The sequence below is a fragment of the Macrobrachium nipponense genome, chromosome 40 (genome assembly GCF_015104395.2).
Source record: "Macrobrachium nipponense isolate FS-2020 chromosome 40, ASM1510439v2, whole genome shotgun sequence".
In the NCBI taxonomy this organism is placed as follows: domain Eukaryota; kingdom Metazoa; phylum Arthropoda; class Malacostraca; order Decapoda; family Palaemonidae; genus Macrobrachium; species Macrobrachium nipponense.
This window is the reverse complement of record NC_061101.1, coordinates 50,561,836-50,586,196: the sequence shown is the minus strand read 5'-3', so window position 1 is coordinate 50,586,196 and position 24,361 is coordinate 50,561,836. Positions and strand designations below refer to the sequence as shown.

Below are 24,361 nucleotides of genomic sequence, written 5' to 3'. Positions count from 1 at the left end.
ATACAACAGAATATGGAACGACCCCACTGGGATAGATGAATAAATAGCGAACAACAGTTTGGTAGAGAGCGGTGAAGAACACGTCCTTTCATGACGATGGCTGAAAGCAAATTGGAATACATCCGTTGGAGAGACTATCAATGACTGTAGAGGGCAACAACCGGACCAGTACTTAACAACCGAACCACTTTGTTTGAAGAATTCAGCAGCCGTGTCCAGGATACGCCCTTAAATAATTCCTATTGTAAAGGACAAATGTTTTGTATTTCATGCAGGAACAATCAGGTATTCAGCAACCTGTAAAGCTTGTTAAAACTCATTCCTTCACCTTAAACCTTCATCTCATGTACCTAATCTTTTTTCTTTTCCCTTTGGTTAACCAGTTACAAGATATAAAATAATTTTTGGAAATAATGAAATAAAATACTCAACTAGTAACACTAAAAATTTGATTTTCATTTGTCACATACACCACCAAGATGACATCAGTTCATCTTCCCTCACACTTTTAACATACTCCACTACACGCACTTTTACTAATACAAAGCAATTTATATTTACAGTACAATGGATAATAAAAAGGGAAAGAGTAATGACAGGAGAGCCATGACATTAAACTTGCTTAAAATGACATTGCAACAGGAACAGAGAATCTGTTAAGAACATGATTAAAATGCACACAAGTAGTGCCAACAAAAACTAATTCTAAATGTTATTAAAGATCTCTAAATTGTAGTCATAGGAATGCTAACATATAAAATATACATACAGATATACCCTTAAAATTATTTAATTACATACAATATTCATTGAGTAAAAAGAAAAAAAAAAAAAAAAAAAAAGAAAAATAAAAGGATACTCATGAAATCTAGATGTAAAACAAGTCTTACTTTATTGTGTACATCAGCGTCTCGAATTATAATGTGGTTGGTATTCCCCACCACGACCATAACGATCATTGTTATGGCTGTGGCTTCTACCGCCATTCCTACTCCTACCATCAAACTTCCTACGACTATCAGGGGGCGTCTGCCTATCTTGGTGTCTACTGTGATGACTCTCATACCTGTCATACGGTTGTTGTCTATAATCACGATGACTAGCTTTGTAGTGGCTCTCTTGATTTTGCCGATATCTGTTATCATGGCTGGTATCATACTCACGATCATACCTATCTTCATTGTATTTAGACGGTGAAGACCCCAATCGACTTTTGTCAAAACGCCCTTGTTGATCCTGAAGAGCAGCTAACATGTGGGAATTCTGTGCAGTGACTTCATCTGCATGCATTTTCATTGATTGCATAGTTTTGTTATCAAAGGACCTTGCTCCTCTATTTCTATTTTTATTGTAATGGTTGTAGCCACGACTTGAGGAAGAGTCTGGACTTGAATTGGAATACCCACAATTATAGTTGATAGACCCATAACTGTCATTTCTAGGTTGCATCCTTGCATTAAGAGAAGGATTTTTAGACAAAGGCACCATTCCTCTAGTAGTAGTATTTAACAAGGCCATTTGTTGATGAGCTAATGCTAATATATGTGGAGGAATATTAGCAGGAACATTAAGTGGTATTGGTGGTGGTCCCAATAGACTACCCGATTCTCTCGTTTGGGACATCCCTTGCTCTTCCCTAGAATTATCTTTCTGAAATTGATCAAGAGTATGGACTCCATGTGAATCAACTGAAGCTAGTCCCTGTGCTTGTAGACTCTGAAGATACCTGCTCTGAACTCTAAGATTCCGGCCACAGAGTTTTATGCTGTTCATCAAAGCTATAGCATAAGCAACAGAACACTCATGCTTATAACCTATAAAGGCAAAGTTTTTTTTCCTGCCGCTTGCTTTGTCCTTAGGTTGCTTGACGTACTCAATAGGGCCTGCCTGTAAATGAAAAGGACAATGAATTATGGTAAGCTTATTAAAAAGAAGTATAAAATTAGGCAGGAGTATAATATGCATATTTGAAATATGTAAAAAATTAAAATATTTCATAAAAAACCTTTAGTCTTCCCAATACATCAACATTCAATATATGTGCGGTACTAATCCCTGGATTAACTAAATGCACATTATTTGGACCTTGACATTATGCACACACAACTGGACCCCAGGGAACCCAAATTATTGCCAAGTTGGTAACACTACTTATCCTCATAGAGGCTGAGAAAGTTTGGGAGGTGTAGGAGGCCAGAAAGTGCCCAAGGTGGGTGGGTGGTGGGGTGGGGGGAAGGTTTGTGCAGATGGCTAGTACCATGAGAGGGAGTGGCAGTAAAGCAGATGACAGGAAGACTTACCCAAAGAAAGGCTGTTTTGGAATAGAATGATAGTTTAACGTACAGTCGACGCCCACCCTATTTTATGGATTTTTCTGTGGAACCTATCTTCTACAAGTAACTTGCAGGAAACTTGCATATCCGCTTATTTTTTCATAGAGCAAAATTCTGTATTTTCTTATTATTTTCATGACTAAATTTTTTACTGTACGTACTTACTACAAAATTTTTATGATAAAAATATTTTTATAATGAAATAGTTTTGTATATACTTACCCTGTAATTATATAGCTCAGAGATTTCTACCTATGGCAGCCCAACAACTTAAAATTCACACTAGCGCTAGTTCTGGTTACGGTGTGGTTAGAATGCCCCGCCCACTATCGGGGAGTATATGTAGGTAACAACCTGGCAGAGAGCTTCAATTCGTTTTCCTCTCTAAAGCCCATCCAAGGGGAGGTGGGTGGGCCCTGATCCTATAATTACTGGGTAAGTATATACAAAAATGTTATTGTTATAATACAATTAAGTTTGTTCATACTTACCTGGCAGATATATATATAGCTGTATTCTCCGAAGTCCGACAGAATTTCAAAATTCGCGGCACACGCAGTGGGCGGCCAGGTGGTAGTACCCATTCCCGCCGCTGGGAGGCGGATATCAGGAACTATTCCCATTCCCATTTTCTATTCATATATCATGCCACTGTCTCCTGAGGGGAGGTGGTGGGGCACTTTAATTATATATATCTGCCAGGTAAGTATGAACAAAACTTAATTGTATTATAACAATAACATTTTGTTCATGAAACTTACCTGACAGATATATATATAGCTGAATCCCACCTTCGGATGGTGGGAAGAGACGAATAGGATTTTTGGGAAACTAAATTAAGTAGACGATACATCTTGGTTCCTCACCTGTTAGCATAGCCGACTTCGTGATTACTGTCACCAAAGTCTGCTTCTGCGTTACTAGAGTTGCCAGCGAGGTAGAGACCTGTAATGCTGGTGCGCTCTAGATGATCTGTCAACGGGGGCGTGACCACAATGGTGACTAGACCATATGACCATACTTCTGAGGGCAACGAAGCTAAAAACTTTTTCCACCTGACCTAACCTATCAAAGTTAGTTCCATAACTTCTAGGCTAAAGAAAAGGAACGCGCCTCAAGCGACCAACCCTTCAAAGTTAAAAGCACACCTATCCCTTTTCTATAGGATAGGATTCGTGTTGCTTGCTGCCCCCAATAATATATCTACGGATATGTATGGTCCTAGCGACTTACAGATCTCAAATGTCGTCTTCACATCCCGTCGGGAGTGTGAAGCGAACACAGAGTTGCTTCGCTAAAGCGTGGCACTCAGGATGTTACTGAGTGTCATGCTCTGTTGAAATAAAATGCTTCCGAGGCCGCGCCCTCACCTCTTGAGCATTCATATTAAGAAAAAATTCTCAAATCTTTATGCAAACATAATGAATGAGACTTCTTAAAAGAACTCCTTGACTATAATGCCAGGGTGTTCTTGGACATGAACCAGTCTGGTCTTTTACGGAACACCGCAGATTGTCCGTTGACCTCGACTTTCTATAGTTTTATTAAGATAAAACTTGAGAGACCCGACAGGGCACAGGACTCTCTAATGCCTTGCCCAATAATTTGTGCCATAAACCTTGGTCTCCAAGCCTTCGGGTCAAGGGTTAGACAGGTTTTCGTTTTTTATCAAGAACGGAAGGCTTAGAGGACAGACCGCATTATGTCCTTTAAGCTAAAACCTCTGATGATGGCTAAAACCTCACTAACCCTCTTTGCCGTGGCTTAGAGCGGTTAGAATGTTAGCCTTTTTGGTCACGTGTATTAAGTTCGCAGAAAGGATAGGTTCGAAATGCTTTTGGCATCAGAAACTCAGACTACGTCTAAGTTCCATGCCGGAACCTGCGATCCGAGAATTTCAAGATCTCCCAGACCTCAAAGATCGTGAAGCTTTTTGTTTGTTTGACAGAACCGAATCTCTGAGCCTAGAGGCCGTCAACAACATATTTGCATATTCTACAATAGTTAGGACTTCTAGCTTATCTCATACTTCATACGGAAAGATAGAACCATAAAGAAATTCACAGAGGTCGAGGGGTGGAGGAACAGTCATTTCCCTTCACTATCGCCAGAAACGGCCCCCTCCGATTGAACACTGAAAATAGGCAGCACTGCTTTGCCTTGGCCAAGAGACTGCCATTAATCTTGAAGATCTTATCGCTTCTCGATAGTCTGAACGCCTTCAGACTCAGAGAGGAGAGATTATTAGATACTTACACTAAGTGACGATGTTAGATTACACGATTCTCTCAGGAAGGGTCTTTGGACAATTATCTGAATTACCTGACCTCTGTGAATCCAACCTCTTAGAGGCCAACATGTGGAGACTAAAGCTAATCCTCTAGGATCATGAATAAGGGAACAACTTAAGAGGAAGCTCCTTCGTCTTCAATATTACGAAAACTTAACGAAAGGACGCCCTCAGTCTCTCCTCAACTTTCGACATACTTCTAAGTGAGGATTACTCAGAGACGTCAGTAGTTGTTGCCTTCGATCGAGAAGACGCGCACGGACGTGCACTAGTTTAACGAACCTCTTGAGGATCGTTACGTTCCGTGCCCAAGCCCATAACCAACTCTCTCTTCTTGAGCTATAGAAGAGCTGAGAAATTATCCGAGATGATTTGGGGCCACTCGATCCAAACTCACCCTTCGAGGAACTGGAGAGCCGACCAGTTTGGCTTCCAATTCTTTCAGACAATGTGCCAGAACATCTGTTCCTCTGTTCGGATTGTCTGGCACCTCTCGCTATCACCCGAGGTGATCCTCAAGGCGTTGCGAGAAAATTAGAATTATTACTAGATCTTTGATGTTATTCCTAAGATTTCTTCGGTGGAAAAAATGTAGGAGGTCTGAATTGCTGTTTATTCAGGGAAAACAAGCTTCTCCAGCGAGGAAATGTCCCCAGCAAACTCATCCATTCCCTCACTCAGCCTGCTTCCTTCCCTAAATAAGGCTGCGCTTTACATAAGCAGGAGAGCATTATTATAGTGCTATGCCGCGGTAGATTCGTACAGAATTCTGTTACCGTGCGGTAAACCCGCACCGAACAAGTATAAGAGATATCTTGTTGAGATTATCTAAGTAAACGGAAGGCGTGTTCATTCAAGATTACTAGAAATTTCCTCAACCCGAGGCTAAAATCCATGATTGTAGGGCAGAGAGACGGCTTATTCAGCCATTCCCGCAAGGGGAGAGAGACTTGACCACCGCGTATGTCACCGAGCTAGCCGTACTGCGTAGATCACAGTAACAGCAGCCTTGTTCATCGTCTCGCACTATCTGCCTGAGTTGCCAGCTACTCCTTTTAACGAAGGATAGGTATGAAATTATCGAGCAAAAAGGAAACTCTCAAGTCAGCATATTTAAACGAAACAAAATTCGCTAAATACAGAATCTGAGTTGGTGTTGTCGTAACAATACCTGAAGAGTTGTTCTTACTCCGAAAACTCTTGGAAGGTTGAAGAGTGACAATTAAATACATTAGAACAACAGTTTTCTTTCGGCTTCTATCCGCAGAGGTAAATACGCAATATGCGTATATGACTTGACACCCATGCGTTAGCAAATGACGCAAAGATAAAACTACGTAAGTATTGTAGTAATTTGAACATCGAATTCTCTACTACATCTTTCCTCGACGAGGAAGAGAGAAAGAAAGGAAAACGACTGTCCACGTTCTAATGAATGAGACTTTTTAAAAGAACTCCTTGATTCTTTGCTCTTGCCAAGAAAAGGGAGTAATATTCGAATAGAGATCATCAAGAGAGAACCGAGGATCGAAAAGGGACCGTTCATGTTCTTATGATATTGGACATAAGACTTCCTGGATCTAGTCTACAAGTCTTTTTCTTACTCCCCGGATGAGCCTCTGAAAATGAATGAGCTCTTCCGAAATTTGTTAATGAGTTTATCCGCTTAACGATAAAAACGTTAAAATCTATGTCAAAGAGAACTACCCCATTTATGAGGGGTCCCCACTAAAATGACAAAACGTTTAGTATCTTGACAATGGGGAAAACGTCCTTACTTGACAAAACAATTGGCAGTTTGCTAATAGGGGAAAACCCTTTAACATGACCGAGAAAGTCACCCAGGAATCCGAGTATATAATCTTCCCGATTCTCAGAGAAATCGATGAAGAGGCAAGAGGGATTGAAGAAAAAATTCGGGTATGTCTCTCTCCGCTAACTCCGAATCCTTCTTTAAAAATTTCTGTAAAGGAAATGTCTGTGGAGAGTCTTGAAAAAACCTCCTCTTGACGAGCGTTTAGAAAGCGTCAAGCGTCCTAAGAAACGTCCTGAACAGCAAATAAGACGCTGTCTACAAGTCTTTTCTCTCGCAAAGCGTCCTGTCGAGCTTCCACCGAAGCGTCCTGGCGAATGTCCACAAAAGCGTCCTCATAAGCGCTGAAGCATGCAAGGCCCGCCAAGAGGCGTCCTGGCGACGACCTTGCCAACATCTCATGTTATGACGAACCGCGTTTTGCGGATGACGAATATTTTCCAGGGACGTCCTCATGCGAGTCTCCATGGAGAGCCGCACGCTGCTCCTGAAGTGTGTGAACACTAAAGGAAGACGTACGGCTTTCGTCTTCAAGACGGGCCTTAAAGACCTTCATACCTTCTTACAAAGACAGTGGCCGCCTGTGCGGCAAAACTTGGTCTTAGTAATGCAAAAGAACATCTCCAGAAACGCCCTCAGCACAGGAACGCCGAGCGTCCGAAAGACACCCTCCCCAAGGTGCTTGCCGAGCGTACTGGAGAATGTCTCTACTTATAGGACGTCGAGCACCTCCAAAAGCTTCCTCACGTCTAAATTGCCCTTCTTATGCCGAACCAGAGACATAATTGTTTGACTGTGCAAAGCAGCTTGCCGGACGTCAAACTTATGCTCTTTCGAAGTAAAGCGAACGTTACATAACGTATACGGAGCGCCATGAGGAGAGGAGACGAATACTACGAGTTGCTCCTCCAAAAAGGTGGAATCAAGATGTCCTTGATTACCATATTCTTTGGAATGCTAGCGAGGTTGAAACAGCTCTAACTTCATGAGCGTTCACTCGCAGAAGGCTCAAATCACTCTTCTGGCAAGATGAATGACTTCCTTAATAATGTATAAATGAGAGTTCACTCGCAGGAGGCTCAAATCACTCTTCTGGCAAGATGAATGAGCCTCCTTAATATGTCCCTTAGGAAAAGAGCCAGTGCATTCTTCGAAAAGGGTCAATGTGGTCTCTTCCCTGAGCACCACAAATTACCCGAAGGACCTCTTACTTCCTTCGTTTAAGTAAATAAAATTTGAGAGCCCTGACAGGGCACAGGACTCTTTCATCCTCTCGTGACGAGAGCTTCTTAAGGAGGCGCGAGTCCTTCCGAGAGCTCCAACCCCTGTGTGGGGAGGACGCCTCGGAGGACGAGAAGCAATCCTTCAAGATTCGTGCACGTGCTCGATCTTCAGCAGCCTGGGAAGCGACAACATGGACCTGCCGAAAGGAAGCCAGATCAGCATGAAAAACCCGTAACCCTCCTTCGGCTTTTGACATGCCCTCTCCCTGGTTTCCTGGGAGTCCGACAGAGGTCTAGGCCTAGAGGCGTTATGGGGCCGATCTGATGTTCCCTCCTGACGAGAGAGAGACGTGAAGCGTCCTCTTCTCTAAAGCTTCTTAGAGGGCGCGAGTCCTTCCGAGAGCTCCAACCCTTGCGCGGGGAGGACGCCTCGGAGGACGAGAAGCAATCCTTCAAGATTCGTGCACGTGCACGATCTTTAGCAGCCTGGGAATCGTCAACAGGTCCTGCCGAAGGGACGCCAGATCGGTGGGGAGCCCCCGTAACCCTCTTGCGGCTTTCGACATGCCCTCTCCCTGAGTCCTGGGAGTCCGACAGAGGTCCAGGCCTAGAGGCATTATGGGGCCGATCTGACGCCCGGTCCACAACAACAAGGGGCACTACACTTCACAACACTGATTGGAGAGCGAGCACTTTAGTCTAAGATTACTTGATGTAATCCTCTAGCAGACGCTTCTTCTAGGCCCGTAAAGCCATCCCACCCAGGGTTAGGCAAAATAAAATCTACAGGAGGTTAGAAGGTTCATTATTTCTAACTTCTGTTTACTGTGGAGGAAAACTCCTGATTCTAACACGCTCTAAAATGCGTACAATGAATCCTACTTCTTCCGTAATCAGTCACACATTACACTAATTACATTGAACTTATGCAAAGAAAACATGTAAACGCCATATATACTAAGCGAGTGTCTACCGAAAGTTCGGGTAGCCTCACCTTACCCCATGCAGACAACAAAGTCTGAAACTAGGCTAACTAGCTTCAGACATCAAAATGCAATGAAAAAAATTTACGATAGCGTATGCCTAGCCACAACCCAAGTCAATAATCGAAAGAATAAGTTAGGATACTTAAGCGGCTAATGAAGTTTCAAAATCCTAGGCGGAGGTCTGTAAACAGTTGTTTACCGACCGGCGACAGAAAAAATATGAATAGAAAATGGGAATAGTTCCTGATATCCGCCTCCCAGCGGCGGGAATGGGTACTACCACCTGGCCGCCCACTGCGTGTGCCGCGAAGGACTGCAGCGACAGGAATATCGCTGCCAGTTCCTTTACATTGATGTGCCAGGCTACCTGTTCCCCTCTCCAGGATCCTGACACTTCCTCCACCCCTAGTGTTTGCTCCCCAACCGGAAATGGAAGCGTCTGAGAACAACACTAGGTCGGGGGGCTCAGAAGATTTAAGGAGAAGCCCTCTCGTACTTCTGAGGGTCGAGCCACCATCTTAAGTGGACTTTTACTTTGTTGGAGATCCTTAGGATCGCATTCAGGTCCTCTTTCGACGTCCATTCTTCCGCAAGGAAAAATTGAAGAGGCCTGAGCGTGCAGTCTTCCCAGCGAGACAAACTTTTCTAGCGGGAAATGGTGCCCAGCAGACTCATCCACTCCCTCACCGAACAAGCTTCTCTCTCTAAGGAAGGCTGCGACTTTCTCAACCTAACCCCAGTCGCTGACGTTCTTGGGATGGAAACGCCCCGAAAATCCACTGAATCCATCTGAATCCCAGATACGGATTTGACTGTGTCGGGGTCAGATGCGACTTTTCGGTGTTGACCAAAAGACCCAGAGACTTTGCTAGGGCTAACGTAAACTGAAGGTCCTTCAGACACTTCTGCCTCGACGACGCTCTGATCAGCCAATCGTCGAGGTAGAGGGATATCCTGATTCCTGACGAATGGAGCCACTTCGCTACATTCCTCATAATCATTGTGAAAACCATCGGGGCCGTGCTGAGACCGAAACAAAGGCTCTGAACTGCCAAACCCTGTTGTCCAAGACGAATCTCAGGTACTTCCTTGAAAGAGGGTGGACTGGGACGTGGAAGTACGCGTCCTTCAGGTCCAGAGACACCATCCAGTCGAGGTCTCAAGGCTCCCAGCACCGACTGAGGCGTCTCCATTTTTGAACTTGATCTTTTCTACAAAAAGATTGAGCCTGCTCACATCCACGGACCGGGCGCCAACCTGACGACTGCTTCGGCACTAGGAAAATCCTGTTGTAAGAAGCCCGGTGACTCTAGGTCCAAGACTTGTTCCACCGCTCTTTTTTTCGACCATCTGGTCTAACAGATCGAAAAGAACACTTTTCTTCTCTCCCTGATAAGATGGAGAGAGTCTCTGGGAGTTGATGTTAAAGGAGGAGGATGTAGAAAGGGGATCTTGTACCCCCGCTCTACTATCTTGAGGGTCCAAGGATCCGCCCCTCTCTGCCTCCAAGCCTCCGCAAAGAATTCCAGTCTGGCCCCGACTGGCGTCTGAAGGACGAGATCTTCATTTGCTGGGTTTGGGTTTGAATGAAGCTCTTCCTCTCGAAAACCCTCTCCCTCGAGGAGCTGCTCTCGAGGGGGTGCCCCGCGAAGGGTTTGACTTTCTTCGGGGGTTTGCTGAATGTCGAAGTGGAAGGAGCCGCTAGGACGTCTTGAAGACTGAACCAAGAGGTCCTGGGTCGCCTTTTCTTGCAAACTCTGTGCAAGATCCTTTCCATAGCCTGGGGGAAGAGATGGTCCGAAAGAGGCGCAAAGAGCAATTCCGCTTTCTGAGGCGGGAGATTACCGACTTAGCGGTAAAATTGCACAGCAGTGCTTTTCTCAGGAAGGCAGTTCCAAAATGAGAAACTAGCTCCTCCGAACCATCCCTGACGGCCTTGTCCATACATGACAACACGCTGGACAGCTCCCCCAGACTGAGAGAATCAGGACTCCTAGACTGAAGGTCTAAAACTCCCAGACACCAATCTAGGAAATTAATTAAAAAACATTAAGGGTACAAAGCAGTCCCTTCAAGTGGTGGTCAGTCTCCACCGGAGTCCAGGACACCTTAGCAGACGATAAGAGAGACCTCCTCTGAGCGTCCACTAAACTGGAGAAGTCACCCAGAGCGGACGAAGGAACCTTTACTCCCACATCCTCCTTGGTCTCATACAAACTCCTCCTTTCCCCGGCGAGTCTCGAGGGTGGATGGCGAAAGTGGTCTTGCCCTGATCCTTCCTTCTGGACATAAAGTCTTGAAGCTTCTTAAACGCCCTCTTGGTCGACAGCGATGTCTTCATTTCGACGAATTCAGGGGTCTTAACGGTCTTGGAAGACGAAAGTTGAGAGGGAGGAGACCTAGGGGGCTGCCGGCTGGAACTTCTCCCCGAAGGCTGAACGTAACAGCCTAACAAGAACCTTGTAGTCCGAGACAGCTGAAGCTACCGGCTGTTCTTCTTCGACGGAACTCCCTGGGCTACTAAGTTCCCCTTCCTCCCTAAGAGGAACTGGAGAACGCCCATCAGAGAGGGAGTACGTCCAGCAGTCTCAATCCTGAACAATGACTTCCGTTGGTTGGAAGTATCCGCTACAGGTACGGGAATCGGCCTTACGTCGATCTTTAGAGGTACGGACATCTTGCGAAAGAGGAGCGTCTTAGAAGCAACGTGAACTGTCTTAACAGAAACGTCTCTACGAGAGGAAGCGCGAGCTTCCTGACGAGAGGCGCCAAAAGCGTCCTGCTTAGCCAAGCGAGCTCCTGCTTTGCGTCCTCAAAAGCGTCCGTGCTTCGCTCGAAAAGCGTCCTGCTTCACACGGCGAGCGTCCTGCGGAGCGTCCATCAAAGGCGTCCTGTCTATAACTCGAAGCGTCCTGCTTAGAACGCCGAGCGTCCTCAAAAAGTGGTCTTGAAGAGAGCGCAAAGCGTCCTGTCTAGAACGCCGAGCGTCCTGCCGAGCGTCCTCAACCGCTACCTGTCGAGAGCGCAAAGTGTCCTGCTTCGAACGCCGAGCGTCCTGACGAGCGTCCTCTCCTGAGAGAATAAAAGATCTGCTAGGAGAACGAGAACGTTGACGATCCGGAGGCGGAGAGAGAGATGAGCGAGGGACGAGAGAGAATGAGGCCGCTTCGTCCTCTTGACGGGCAGCCGAACGTCCTTCCTACGCTTAGGCTCGACTGCTGCTGGGTGGGCGAGTCCTCTGAGCCATCAGCGACGTAATCTGGTCCTGAAGGGACAACTAGGATATCCTTCGTAGGTGACGAAGGAGCAAAAGAAGGGGCAGGACTGAGCCTGCGAGAAAGGCGAGGGGCGAGGGGACGCCTCCTTCCTTCTAGCAGGTACAGCTATCTGGCCTCTCAGGTGAACACGCCTGTGCGTGGAAACTAAGCGGTCCTCTTCGGTAGAAAGCCTTCCTCTCTTCTGCGGAGGAAAGGCGTCATAAGCGTCCTCTGACGAAAGAGGAGACATAGGACGTGAAGCGTCCTCAAAGCGAAAGGTCCTTTTCCAACGCACGCGAGTCTCTCCGAGCGCTCCACCCCTTGCGCGGGGTGGAGGACGCTTCGGAGGACGAAAAGGCAATCTTTCAGGACACGCGCTCGTGCGCGCTCCTTGGCAGCCTGGGATTTAGCAACAAGGCCTGCCGAAGGGTGGGACGCCAGATCGGTGGGGAGCCCCCGTAACCCTCTTGCGGCTTTCGACATACCCACTCCCTGAGTCCTGGGAGTCCGATAGAGGTCTAGGCCTAGAGGCATTATGGGGCCGATCTGACGCCCCCTCCACAACACTAGGGGCACTAACACAAACCTTCACAGGGCCGGTTTCTAGGGCCAATACTTTAGATTCGAGAGCACGAATAGACTCTAGAATCAGAGAAAGGGTGTTACCTTCTCCAGACACAGCACTGGGGCCCGAAGGCAACAAAACAGGATTAGGTTGAGCAAAATCTACTGGTGTTAGAGGAGGAGAAATGTTACTATCCTTACCTTTAGTAGAACTGCCCTTGGAGGAAGACCTCCTGACTCTATCGCGCTCCAATTTGCGTCGATAGGTTCTCATACATCTTTCCATTTATCATCATCCAAATCCTTACATTCATTGCACCGATCATCACCACGCAAACATGCCCCCTGCAATCCATACAAACTGTGTGAGGATCAACTGAAGGTTTAAGAAGCCCTCACCTTACATTCCATCCTCACACACACACTGAAACTTCCAGTACTTGATCCACACATCATGTACTCAGAAAAGCCAATCCAAAATCAAAAGCCAATCCACTATACCGCGTGCCAATCCAACAATCCAGAAGTCGATACCAAAAGTCAACATCCAGATAATATTAAGCGAGATATAAAAAAATCCTAGACGGAGGTACTGTAAACAGTGTTTGCAGCACCGGCGACAGAAAAAATATGAATAGAAAATGGGAATGGTTCCTATATCCGCCTCCCAGCGGCGGGGGGAGGGAATGGGTACTACCACCTGTGCCGCCCCACTACGTGTGCCGCGAGTTTTGAGATTCTGTCGGACGTCCAGAAATAACAGCTATATATATATCTGACAGGTAAGTTTCATGAACAAAACTCCATTGTCCAGATGGATACGAACACAGCAGTAAAAAGCTCCACTGACCCTCTCCCCCAACTCCACACCACCACCCCTGTCCTTCTTCCTTCCTTCACCTTCCCTTCTCTCTCTCTCTGTTACCAATTGGTAAGTGTTCACCCTCCAAACTGGGTAAAGACTTACACAAAATGTGGAAATTGGTGAAATTAGCCTATGTATTGGAAATATACATATACATAAATATTAAAGCATTTTATCATTATTGAATTACTATGTCAACTAGAATTCATGGAAACAGTTCATGATAATGCATCGGCATATGTGTGAAGCTTCACTAATGTGGCAACGATTGATTTTGCTATTCTTAGCATGCAACATTAAAGGTTACCTTTATTTCTGGCATACAGTTTTTATTAAAAAAATAAAAATACTAATAGACTTGAATCAATGAAAAGTGCTAAAAAAAAATATATATATATATATAATCCACTAAGCGTTGTCTGCTCCGCGATGGTTTTCGGCAGCCATATGTACAAACAAGTTTAGAACATTGGATTGTATCTACTTTAGAAATATCTGTAATTTTTCGGGGTAATTTGGTTGCAAAAAGGGATAATAGACATGAATTAATAACATTTTGAAGTAACAAAGTAAAGTTAAACTAAATAATGAGTAAAGTAAACAGTTAAGGAAATAAAGCTTTGCACCTCATAAACAGTGTCGTCTGCTGCTCGTAACTGTGTTTATGGAGTGAGCGCTTAGGAACCAGGAACAGCAACGTGGTTCAAGTGCAATTTGGAGTGGATTAAGACCAATAATGTGTGTAATTACAATCAAAAAAGCACTGTGGAGTTTCAGTTCTGATGGCAGTAAGGTGGAAAAATGATTCAGTTCACATGACCCCCGGGAATAACAATTTCATATTTTTACTAATATAGGCAACAAAATGTTGTTTTATTATGCTGATTACAGCTGCAATCTTGAGTAAGATCAATAAACGTTACATACGTACACTAACATTGTTCAAATGAGTGCTGGGAAGGCTGGGAAAGATGGTGGATTGCCCGTGATTAGACCGGTCAGCCTGACGATAGCGGCCATATTGGATTTCAAAACTGCCTTGAAAATGTTATTGTTATTATACAATTAAGTTTGTTCATACTTACCTGGCAGATATATATAGGCTATAGCTGTATTTTCTGAAGTCCGACAGAATTTCAAAACTCGCGGCACACGCAGTGGGCGGCCAGGTGGTAGTACCCATTCCCGCCGCTGGGAGGCGGATATCAGGAACCATTCCCATTTTCTATTCATATTTATTAATGCCACTGTCTCCTGAGGGGAGGAGGGCGGGCACTTTAATTATATATATCTGCCAGGTAAGTATGAACAAACTTAATGTATAATAACAATAACATTTTGTTCATGCCACTTACCTGACAGATATATATATAGCTGAATCCCACCTTCGGATGGTGGGAAGAGACAGAATAGGATTTTTTAGGAAACTTAAATTAAGTAGATGATATACATCTTGGTTCCTCACCTGTTTGCAAAGTAGACTATGTGATTACTGTCACTTAAGGCTGCTTTTGCTTAAATCAGAGTTGCCAGCCAGGTGGAGACCTGTAGTGCTGGTGCGCTCTGGATGATCTGTCAACGGTACGAGACCTCAACGTGACAAGACCATCGAGGCCATACATATGAGGGCAACGAAGCAACTGACCACCACCTGACCAACTATTCACAAAAACCCCTTAAAAAAAAAACACTAACTAAAGGATGGGAGATCTTCACATAAGACTCACCACAAACCTAAAAACACAACAACAAAACTAACCTAATCCTAACTAAGGGATAGGGAAAGAGCTACTTCCGGACACCCCAAGACTGTGTCCGCAGAAACGTATGGCCCCAGTGAATTACAATCGTCATAAATCGTTCTCAACATCCCTTAGGTAATGTGAGGCGAAGACGGAGTTACTCCTCCAAAAGGTGCAATCAGAATGTCCTTGATTGACATGTTCTTTTGGAAGGCAAGAGAGGTAGCGACAGCTCGAACTTCGTGCGCTTTCACTCGTAAGAGGCTCAAATCAGTCTTCTGGAAAGATGAATGAGCCTCCTTAATGACGTCCCTTAGAAAGAAAGCAACAGCATTCTTTGATAAAGGTAACTCTGGTCTCTTCACAGAGCACCAGAGATTACCTGAGGGACCTCTTACCTCTTTTGTTCTATGATTGATTGATTAATTATGGAATTTAGGGCATAGCCCAAGCGCTGGGCTGACCGGTGCAAAGGTCATTCAGCGCTGCAGTATTATATGATTAAATGAAAATGAATTAGATGAATGAATACATGAATCAATTAAAACTTCTCACACAAATGACCAAACTAAAACTGCAATTAAAAACACCGAACGACACACACAACCTGACCAAGACGATCTCACATCACATATCAACCAAACCAAAACCATTCACTCTCACTCAAAACCACTCATACTGCAACCAAAGAATCCCACAGCCGAAGTCACGCAAACACACGCAAACATCCATTCAACACCATTTAACCTTTATTAAAAACAGCAAACAAAATTTTTAATAATAATCAGGTACTTAAAATGATGACTATGAACAAAAAGTAAAAAATAAAAAAAATCACATAAAATAAAATAAATCAACAAAAAATAAAAATCAACGAGTTCAAATTTGCCATCAATTAAACTTCATAAAAAAATCCCAATACATTTTAAAAAACTCACTAGTGCAGAAATATCTGCTTTGTCATCTAGAACATCGGCAAGAGATTTTCCATCAAGGTGGAATCTCTGCCTCTGTCTCTGTAATTTACACAATGCACCAAGATGTGCTCCACTGATAAGGTTGCATACACCTAACACATACTGGTGCACTGCCACCTTCTAAAATAAATTTATGGGTTAACCTATGTGTCCCAATACGAAGTCGCCCCAAAACAATTTCTGTTCTCCTCTCTTTTTGAAAAGAAGAGGGCCATTTTTCAATGCTTTTCCTTATCTGCTTATATTTTTTATTGTTGGCTAAGAGAGGGGAGGACCATCTCTCTTGCCATTTCCTCATGATGTACGACTTGATGGATCTCTTCATATCTATATGTGGCACTTTGGTTATCGATACAAATTACTCACAGCCGCTTCCTCTGCATATCTGTCTGCCTCCTCATTCCCACGAATTCCAACATGAGCCGGGATCCAGCAGAAACATACCAATTTCCTGCGACACGAAATCCAAAAGAGCCACTCCTCGGCTTTTTGTACCAGAGGATGAATTGTATACAGCTGCTTTAATGAATCTAATGCACTTTTTGAGTCACTATATATTACAAAATTTTTCTTATTCGAGTTATGAATAATTTCTAAAGCTTTAACTAAAGCTGACAACTCTGCAGTGAATATTGGAAGCTGACTCAGGCAATTTTGCCTCGTAAATTTCATTCCCATGCACAACTGCACACCCAACTCCACTATCAGACTTTGATCCATCAGTGTAGATCTTCACTTGTCCATCATGTTTACGGTCATGCTCCAGAAAATTCGCTTTACCTCTTCCACAGAATTTGTTTTGTCTATTTTCTTAGAGCATAAGGAAATCTTGGGAATAAGCCATGGGGGTACAGAGGTATGGTTTTACTTCTTCAACTTTTTGGCGCTGAATGACCATGTCATTTAAACATTCCAACTGCCTTATTTGAAAAGGTTTGGAAGATCTTTCACCAAATTTTTTTAGAGTCACACTCCTCTAAAATTTTCCATGTGGGGTTCTCTCGAGAGCTTTTTTAGTCGCATGGTGTACCGCAACCCAAGCTCTTCTCTTCGCAGATCTAAAGGAAGTTCATGAGAGTCAATGTAGATACTCTCAACGGGAGATGTCCTAAAAGCACCTGTACATATCCTTAATCCCATATTATGTCTACATCCAATTCCTTTAACCTGGACTTGCAGGCAGATGAATATACCTGACAGCCATAGTCCAGTTTTGATTTACATAAGGAATCATACAGCTTCAATAAACTTTTCTTATCAGCTCCCCAGTCGAATCCCGATACCACCTTTAAAAATATTGATGGGATTTTTTAACCTTTGTTTTTAGACAGTCAATGTGACTACGCCACGTTAACTTGCTGTCAAATATTATGCCCAAAACTTTACTTCTTTTTGTAAGGAATAAGACAATCCTTCAGTTTCAAATTTGGGTATAGTTTTCTTTTCGGTACATCTGGTGAAACGAACGGCCACAGTTTTAGATGAAGAAAATCGGAAACCATGTTCATCAGCCCATTTACTGATGACATTTATTGTCTTTTGCAGGTAGTTACAGGCTGATACAGCGTCGTATGTGGTGACATAGATGGCAAAGTCATCCACAAATAGCGAAGCCCTAACTGGAGCGGAAAAACAGATTTCACAATATTATCAATAGCAATGGCAAAGCAGGTAACACTTAGTACGCTGCCTTGTGGGACACCTTCTTCGTCTCATAACAAAGAAAGAAAACTTATTCCGACTCTCACTCTAATATATCGGTCCCTTAAAAAGGAGTTGATAAAAGTTTAACATATTGCCCCTGATCCCATTTCATTGAGCCGTTTAACAATGCCAAATCGCCATGTTGTATCATAGGCTTTCTCCAGATCAAAAAATACCCCTACTGTTTGGCATTGATTGGAAAATCCCTGCTGAATCTGATTTGATAGTCTCAATAAAGGGTCCAAGGCTGAAACGATTTTTCCTGAAGCCGAACTGAACAGAGGATAACAGTCTGTTTTTCTCTAAATGCCACATTAGACGAGAGTTCACCATTTTCTCAATAATTTACAGACACAGCTTGTTAGTGAAATTGGTCTGTAACTAGTGGGCTGATATGGATCTTTGTTTGGCTTTATGACTGGAACTACTATGGCTATCTTCCAAGATGGGGGAATGATGCCCGTTTCCCAGACCTTATTGAGTATTTTCATTAGATATATTTTAGCATGTTCTGGAAGATGTTTTAATCATGTTGTAGGTTATGTTCTGCACCGGGGAGGGGCTGTTGACTCACAAGATGAGAGAGCCTCTCGTAGTTCCCTTAGTGAGAACTTAGCATTATATGCTTCATTATTTCAATGTTAAATCTAATTGACACCTTGGCATTTCGAATCTTATGAACTGTGGTGTGTAATTTTTGGAGCTTGATATGTCAGCAAAATGCTCACCAAATTTTCTGCAAACATCAGCTGGATTTGAAATAAGCACATCATTGATTTTTAGAGTAGGAGCAGGTGATGGAACAAATTTCCCACTTAGCTTTTTAATCTTTTTTCCATACTAATCTTTCTGGTGTTTTAGAATTGATACCATTTATACAGTGGAGCCAAGATTCCTTTTTAGCTTTTCTAATATATTTTCTTTGTTTGGCTAAGGCCCGTTGGTATGTAGCTTTCGTTGTTTCTGAGGGTTTGCCTTGAATTGCCTATAGCATTTTCTCACTATTCTTCGCAGTCTGCCACAGGTTTGGTCCCACCGAGGGAACTGCAGGCCTGCTTGGTTTACCCTTTGTTTTTGGGATATATTTCTCGGCATATCCAATATAGTTGCGGTCCAATAATCATATGCATCTAAGTGACTCAAATGACTATACTTCCTGAGTAATTGAAAGCTTCCTTCCATACTTCCTCCAATCTGCTTCATTTTCTTTCCACTTTATAGGAGATTCAGAAGGTATGTTTCTAGCATACTTTAAATGTATGGGAAAGTGATCACTTCCGTGCAAAAGTTCATCTACAGACCAGTTGAAGTCCAAGTGGACTGCAGGTGAACAAATGCTTAAATCTATAGCTGAAAAGACATTGGTGTAAATGTTATGAAACGTCATTGAACCATCATTGTAAAGAGAGAGATCATTATTTAATGATAAAATCATCGATGGTTCTACCTATAGCATTCAAGGTATCACCTCCCCATAGACTATTATGGGCATTAAAATCTCCCAGTAGTAAGAAAGGAGGAGGTAGTGATTAGCTAGTGCCTGAATATCATTCCAAAGTAATTTCTGACCTAGGTGGGAGGTAAATAGAGCAAATAGTAATCTCTTTTTCAAAGCATGCTCGAATGGCGAACTGCTTGTAGGTTTGTGTTCAAAGGAACACTTGTATGTTGCAAAGACTTTTTAACAATAATTGCAACCCCCCCATGAGCTCGATCGCCATCTCTGGGGTTCATCACAAACATTTTATAATTTAATCCTGGATTGTATAATGAGTTGCCTAACTTAGGTTTCTTGAAGGCAAACTACATCTGGATCATGATGGTTCAACAGTAATTTTAACTCTTCAGAACGAGTCCTAAGGCCTTTGCAATTCCATTGCAAGATATTAAATTGGAATTTTAACTTTGATTCTTGTGCCCAGCCAAGTCATTATTTAGCTGGGTTTTCAAAGTAACACAGCTGAATGTTTTTGGATTTGAAAGTCTCTTGAGTCTGCTGCCTGGGAGACTTTTTTATTTTTATTAGATGAGGGGAAGTTGAACATTTTTCCTGCACATCCTGTTTCTTCAGTTTGAGATTAGATTTATCTAAATTTTTAACTATATTTAGTGAGTCAGCATGTTTTCCCTCCATTTCAGAAGTAGCTATTTCTGCATATGATTGAGGGGAAAGGTCTGTCACACTTAAATTTGAGCAGGACCGAGACATCTTTTCCAATGGCTTTGAGGTTGATAATGGCTGGAAGGGGTCATCAAGTGGATTGAATCTATTGGAAATTGGAGTTTTAAACTCTATAGGAGAGGCTGTTCTACATTTCTTTGACTTTGGGGGTGTGACTGAAAACTGTCATAAGATTTGTTAAGATTTCCTCTAGATTTTATTTTTTCTTTGGGCTTAACCGAAGAGCTCAACTCTGAGACAGCATTTGCTTGCAGGTCAGGGAGAGGTTCATCAATCACAGCTTTTACCACTTTACTTTGAAGTTCATTACATTCCACAGAAGTTGAAATATCCTGAGAGGGTGTGTTATTTTTAATGATGGGTTTAGCATGCTGATGGAAGGCATTATTTCCCATAACAGTGGGAAAGCAAATGAGGATCCAGCACTTTTGTTAGCACCTCGAACCAAGCGTTTGGCTTCTCCTATGCTGATAAAGTTATTATGAGCAGTGTTACACTTCTTGTTGGAAAATATATTGAGGACAGCCCCTCCAATTGGGAGAATGATTGCCAGCACAGTGGAGACAGTATTTTATCAGCTGTGCAGTTGTCTTTACATGTTCACCAGAGCACACAAAGCACTTTCCTGGTTTTGTACAAGAGTTTGATACGTGACCAGATTCAAAGCATTTATAACACTGGGTTGGTCGATATTTAAATGGCTTAACCAAACCCGAGAGTGGTCTATATCATATATTCCGGTAAGTAGGAGCAGGTGAAAGTCAATTCAATGGCATGCTGAGTGCCTTTCAATTTTCTAATTTTAAATGACATAAGTAGGACACATTTTAATATTTCCTCCTCTTCAAACTCATATAGGTCTCTGCTATAAACTATACCCCGTTTAATGTTAAATGATCGATGAGGAGATACAGCTAAAATATACCATCTTCAGTTGGTTGGAATTTTGATTATAGCATCTTAATCTGATATCGTTATTAGCTTTGATCAAGACTCCTTTACCATATCTTTTAATATTGCCTTTAGGAATGGCACCAATCTTCCTCTGTAAATACTTGCATGCTGTTAGAAAGTTTTCTTTGCCCTGTTTGTAATTTGCAACATGCCAAATCAATTTGGGTCATCTTTTGCCAGGTGTTTTTGGCTATCAACCTCAAATTTGCTGGGCACATAGTCTGTCTCATCCTCTTCCAAATTGTTTATATTAACAACTTCGCATGGCAAACTGAACCAAAGACATTTTTACCCCATCAAGATTTTCTAGAGCTTTGGAGGCATATTCAGCTTTGAAAAAGGTTATGTAGCTTTCATAAGAGATGGGACTTTTAACAATTCGTAATTTTATTCTATCTACCTTGCCAAACTGTTTCATGTAATTATGTATATGTCAAAATCGACTTTATCACTTATATTACTACAATATACAACTCTTAGATTTTCATTTACACCACCAGTATTTACTACCCAGGTGTCCCGGTGTTTGGTCGAGTGGAGAGCCTAATGCGGAATCCTTAATCAGGCGAGAGTCATCAACAGAGGGGGTTAAATAAAAATCCATCATACTATGGTGTGAACATTCGTCCAGGTTGGCCCCCATACCCACCATCGAGCCACAATGAGAGGGTGATATAGCACCCTAGGAGTCCTACCCAGATATACACCCCACACCCAGTGCCTTGAGGGTCGTCAGTCCGTCGAGATCAGACCCAGCACTGAGTGCAGAGTTTAACATAAAAGTTTCCCCTCGCTCGGACACGTCAGGTACTCCAGTTCTACGGGTTGAGGAGGAATGCCGTCCAACCTCACCCTCCATCAAATCAGAAGGATTGTCAAAGCTTGGCCAAGTCCATTCCAAAAGTCGTCGCCAAAAGCAGTCCAAAAAACGGTCAAAATTTAGAGGTTGGAGAGAAGGGTTCAGGAAAGAAAGAAAAGAGAGAAGGATTAAAAGTGAGAGAGAAATGGGTTGTAGGATGTTCCGTCAGGACCCGGGGCACCTATAGGAATGCACGAACATTCCCATAGAATCCAGGGTCCCTCTTCCCCATCCCCACCACTAGAAGGAGTCCTACTCGAGGGGTCTTTTGTTCTATGTACATAGAACTTGAGAGCCCTGACCGGGCACAGGACTCTCTCTGGTTCTTGGCCCACCAGACTTGACATACCCTTGATCTCGAAGGTTTTCGGCCAAGGTTTCGAAGGATTTTCATTCTTCGCCAAGAAAGTTGGGTTCAACGAGCAGACAGCATTGTCTCCTTTGAATCCCATTAAATTACTAAACGCTTGAATTTCACTAACTCTCTTAGCCGTCGCAAGAGAAGTTAGGAAGAGAGCCTTCCTTGTCAAGTTTCGAAGAGACGCTGTCTGAAGCGGTTCGAAAGGACTTGACATAAGGAATTTAAGAACCACGTCAAGGTTCCATGACGGAGGTCTCATTTGAGGAACCTTCGAAGTCTCGAAAGATTTAAAAGGTCATGAATGTCCTTGTTGTCAGAAAGGTTAAGGCCTCTGTGCCTAAAAAAACCGCTGACAACATGCTTTTATATCCCTTGATGGTGAGGGACCGCTAATTTCTGCACATTCCTGAGAAAGAGCAGAAAATCAGCTATCTGGTTCACAGAGGTCGAGGAAGAGGAAACTCCCTCCTTTTTACACCATGCCCTGAAGGAAGCCCACTTCGATTGGTAAACAGCTCTTGTGGAAGCACGTCTTGCATGTGAGATTGCTCTCGCAGCTGCTTTCGAAAAACCTCTCGCTCTGGCCAACTTTTCGATAGTCTGAACGCAGTCAGACCCAGAGCGGAGAGGTTTTGGTGAAACCTTTCGAAGTGAGGCTGTTTGAGTAGATCTTTCCTCCAGGGCAATTCCTTGGAAAGTCTACAAGGAAAGACATGACCTCTGTGAACCATTCTCTCGCTGGCCACATCGGAGCGATCAGGGTCAAACCTCGTCCCTTCTGAGGCCGCAAACTTCCTCATGACTTCCCCCAAAATCTTGAATGGTGGAAGGCGTACAGGTCTAGACCCGTCCAATTCCAAGCAACGCGTCTACTGCGATCGCTTCTGGATCCATGACCGGGGAGCAATAAAGAGGAAGTCTCTTGGTCCTTGACGTCGCGAATAAGTCGACCAGCGGACGTCCCACAACGTCCAAGGTCTCGACACACGTCTTCGTTCAAGGTCCATTCCGTCGGTAGGATTTGTTCCCGACGGCTGAGAAGATCTGCCCTGACGTTTTGCACTCCTGCAATGAACCTCGTCAGGATTGTCACATTTCTTCTCTTTGCCCACAGCAGAATCTCTCTCGCCAGGGAAAACAAAGTTCTGGAGTGTGTTCCTCCCTGATTTTTTAAATAAGCGAGTGCTGTGGTATTGTCCGAGTTACCTGAACAATCTTGTTCTTCAAACTCCTTTCGAAGAACTGCAGGGACAGAAATATTGCTGCCAGTTCTTTGACATTTATATTGCCAGGCTACCTGTTCCCTCTCAGGAGCCTGACACTTCCTTCCCTCCTAGTGTTGCTCCCCAGCCCGTGATGGAAGCGTTCGGGGAGAACAACACTAGGTCGGGGCTCAGAAGACTTAGGGACACACCTTCCTGAAGCTTCTGAGGGTCCAACCACCATCTTGAGATGGTTCTTTATCGGAAGACGATATTCTCAATATGGCATTGAGATCGTCCTTGGCCTTTCCACTCGTCCGCAAGGAAAAATTGGAGAGGACCTGAGGTGCAGTCTTCCCAAGGAAACAAACCTTTCTAGCGAGGAACGGAAATGGTTCCCAGCAGACTCATCCATTCCCTCGCCGAGCAAGTCTCTTCCCTAGGAAGGCTGAGAATTTTTCTAAGCCTAGCCGCTGACGTTCCTGGGACGGAAACGCTCGAAAAGCCACTGAATCCATCTGAATCCCCAGATACACGATGGACTGTGTTGGGGTCAGATGCGACTTTTCGAGGTTGACCAGAAGTCCCAGGGACTTTGCTAGGGCTAAAGTGAACTGCAAGTCCTTCAGACACTTCTCTCTCGACGACGCTCTGATCAGCCAGTCGTCGAGGTACAGGGAAACTCTTATCCCCGAAGTGTGTAGCCACCTCGCCACGTTCTTCATGATACAGTGAACACCATTGGAGCTGTGGTCAGGCGAAACACATAGCTCTGAACTGCCACACTTTTTTGTCTAAGACAAAACCTTAGATACTTTCTTGAAAGAGGGTGGATCGGGATGTGAAAGTACGCGTCCCGCAAGTCTAAGGACACCATCCAGTCGCCCGGTCTCAAGGCTCCCAGAACAGAAATGAGGCGTTTCATCGTGAATTTGGTCTTTTTCCACGAAAAGATTGAGCCTGCTTACATCTAGAACTGGACGCCAACCTGACGACTGCTTCGGTACTAGGAAAATCCTGTTGTAAAAACCTGGGGACCCCAGGTCCGC

At 43.8% G+C, this 24,361-nt stretch overlaps 1 protein-coding gene across 3 annotated transcripts in view; it reads right to left on the bottom strand.

The window, feature by feature from the left end:
- Positions 1-432: 432 nt before the first annotated feature.
- LOC135212153 (RNA-binding protein 7-like) overlaps positions 433-24,361 on the bottom strand; it is a 340,935-nt gene continuing 317,006 nt past the window's right edge. For all 3 annotated transcript variants that reach the window (XM_064245572.1, XM_064245573.1, XM_064245571.1), the window contains one exon: positions 433-1,887. In XM_064245572.1, coding sequence (XP_064101642.1) covers positions 904-1,773 — 870 coding nt within the window. In that variant the 5' untranslated portion in view covers positions 1,774-1,887 and the 3' untranslated portion in view covers positions 433-903. The remainder of the gene's footprint in view (positions 1,888-24,361) is intronic.